At 50.1% G+C, this 2,850-nt stretch overlaps 1 protein-coding gene across 1 annotated transcript; it reads left to right on the forward strand.

Annotated features, from left to right (window-relative positions):
* Positions 1–243: 243 nt before the first annotated feature.
* Positions 244–2,743, forward strand: LOC104522215 (LIM/homeobox protein Lhx9-like; the record flags this gene model as incomplete). The annotated part of the gene is made up of 2 exons (XM_010164446.2): positions 244–803; positions 2,511–2,743. Coding segments are annotated over exons 1-2 (407 nt in total), but the record flags the coding sequence as incomplete, so codon positions are not given.
* Positions 2,744–2,850: the final 107 nt, after the last annotated feature.

Raw genomic sequence — 2,850 nt, forward strand, 5'->3', positions numbered from 1 at the left:
GCCCCTCGCCAGGCGCCGGCGCCGCCAACTCCTGGGACTCCGTGTTTGGGGGAGGTAATAAACCCCACCCCACCCACAGCCCCGATGTAATGTTTGTCACTGCTTGCCCATCACTAGGGGTTGAGAGGAGTATGACAGGTCTTTGTTGTCTGAATAAAAATCGGTGGCGGCTCAAGGGAGAGAACTCCTCCTACTAAATTATCAAAAATGGGCTGGCTTTAGTCTCTTAACAAATTGGACAGAGCTCCGGAAAGCAGCAGTCCCAAATCCAACCTACAGGCACTGGGAACTTTAAAGCAACCAGGGACTGCTGAAAATAGCACTTCTTTTTGCTTTCTTTGTATTCAAAACTATATCCTTTCCCGACCGATTTTACTGCCCCAGGTCTAAGTCTCTCCAGTCAGGAGCCCCAGCTCTCCAGAACAGTAACAGATCCTTTAGCTAGCTTTTATTATTTTATTTTTTAAAATTAATTATTATTACTTTTTCTCCCCCTTGTTTGTTTTCTGCACATCTTCAGGAAGCCCTCGGTGCTTGTGCAAAGAGAAGCTTCTATTGCAACTTCCCTCCCTGCGCTGTGCGCCTCGCTGTAAACATTTTGGATGATCTAAAGACTCTGGGGTCTGTATATGGAAATAGTGGGGTGCAGAGCAGAAGAAAATACTTGTCCTTTCCGTCCCCCAGCCATGCTTTTCCACGGGATCTCCGGAGGCCATATCCAAGGAATCATGGAGGAGATGGAGAGGCGATCCAAGACCGAGTCGCGCCTGGCCAAAGGGGGACAGATGAACGGCCGAGAAACGGTAAGAAAGGAGCTGGCACTCTTTGAAAGCGAATCCCTGCAAGCACGGACCCGCAGCGGGACAGACCCTGGCTTTGGGGAAGAGAAAGACACCACTTCCCCCTGCCCCTTCCCTGCCACCCCTTGCTTGTAGAGACCCTCGAGAGGCTCCCTGTAAACCCACCCGTAGTGCTGGGTGCTGTGCTGGCCAGGCTCACTTGTACATTTGTCTACTCATTGTTGTTGCCTGTGCTCTCTGGAGGAACGGGAGAAAATATTTCACACTGTAAGAGGGGCGGTTTCTCAGCCCTTCCAGCCTTTTGCCCCTGCTTGGCTGGCTGCGGCTGCCCTGCCCCGTCCGAGCGGGGCTGCAGCTGGAGTTTCTGAGGTGTACTTTACCTTTTTTTGCACTCCTAGCACCTCCTAAATTAAACCGCAAACCGCGACCGCTTACTTTTCGTAACCATTTTTGGTCTGAAGTCTGGGATTGATACAAAGAGGCACCTCTCTCTTTGAATGTTATGCCCGCCGACTACTTTGCTTAGCAGTAACATCTCCTCTTCTCTTAGTCAAAGGACCAAAGTCTTCACAAACGTACTGGCGGGTGGCGGAGAAACCGAGAGTCACGCTGTGTTTTGTGCAAAGCGAGGTCTCCCTTTCTCCAACTTGTAGGGCTTCCGCCGATCGCGCACAAGGCTCTGCACACAAAGTAACGGCCTGGAAAACTGCTTTAAGGTTTTGAGCCATAGGCTCCTTCCTTCCCCCCTTCTCTTAAATAAACTCCCGCTTTGTTATATGAGGATTTGCAATGTAAATTCAATTCGCCTTTTCAATTGCTGCAAAAAAAAGGGGGCGAGGAACACAAATTCAGACTGGAAAGTGAATGCGGAGTTGCCACTTTAAACCAGTTGCGACTTTAGAACAAGATTTCGGGATTTTTTTTTCCCCTGTTACTTTATGAGCAAACTCTGCCCCAAGTTTCACGGCAGAGCTTTTGTCTCTGCCGTCCCCCGTCTCCCTTTGTCCCGAGCGACACTCCTCGTGGGGAGCAGATTAACGGGAACTTGCAGAAGTTTGCTGATGGAAACATGCTAGTTTTAGCTGAAAGCAGCCTGTGCCACCTTTCTCTCCACGTCCCTGGCCAGCGTGGTGAGGGTTCGTCCTCAGTGTTCTTTACACCGTCCACCTGTCTCCTTTCTCTTACTTCTGTTTTAAATGGCCTGGTTTTCTTTAGAAACGCGGTTTTGGCTGGTTTAAGCACGGCTGAAAATGTACCGGAAAATCGGTGCGAGCCTGCACCCTCTGCCATAAACTTTTGGTGCAGCAAACCGGTATTTTCCTACTTTAAGATGCCGTTCTTGTGCAGCCCTCTAAGATTAAAACGCCAAAGCAATGGAGAAGCTACAGACTTTAACTTCGGGACCTCAGAAAAGAACGGCTCTGCTTTTCTGACTGAGGCCTAATCAGTTGCCTTCCCATACTGAAATGACATTAGATCGTTAGAAGAGGTTTAATGGGATAAACACGAAAGCTAAATCGCGGTATATACTTTCCTAGCCAGGATGGTCGCGGTTCCCCCTGGAACTTCCCGCCGGGAGCAGAGTTTGGTCCCAGAGAGCAATTTCTTTGTAGAAGCCCCGGGCCCTGCTCAGGACCCCGTCCCAGCCCGGAGTGCCTGCCTGCCTTTCTCACCCTGTCTCATCCCCGTGTGGTGTGGTTGTTTTTGCAGAACATGCCCCCAATGAGCCCCGAGAAGCCTGCTTTGTGTGCTGGTTGTGGAGGGAAGATCTCAGACAGATATTACCTGCTGGCTGTTGACAAACAATGGCACCTCAGGTGTCTTAAGTGCTGTGAATGTAAACTGGCTTTGGAGTCAGAACTCACCTGCTTTGCCAAGGACGGCAGTATTTACTGCAAGGAGGACTACTACAGGTACAGCACCCAGTCCCCATGGGTTCAAAGGTACATCCCCCTCACAAGGCATTATGAACCGAAACGCTCTCTTCCCCACATGGGCTTTCAAATGTAGCTTTTCGCGGTCAGTGATTCCTTAATCGTGTAAAAGTGTC

The sequence above is a fragment of the Antrostomus carolinensis genome, unplaced genomic scaffold, assembly GCF_000700745.2.
Source record: "Antrostomus carolinensis isolate BGI_N321 unplaced genomic scaffold, ASM70074v2 scaffold9243, whole genome shotgun sequence".
Lineage (NCBI taxonomy): Eukaryota > Metazoa > Chordata > Aves > Caprimulgiformes > Caprimulgidae > Antrostomus > Antrostomus carolinensis.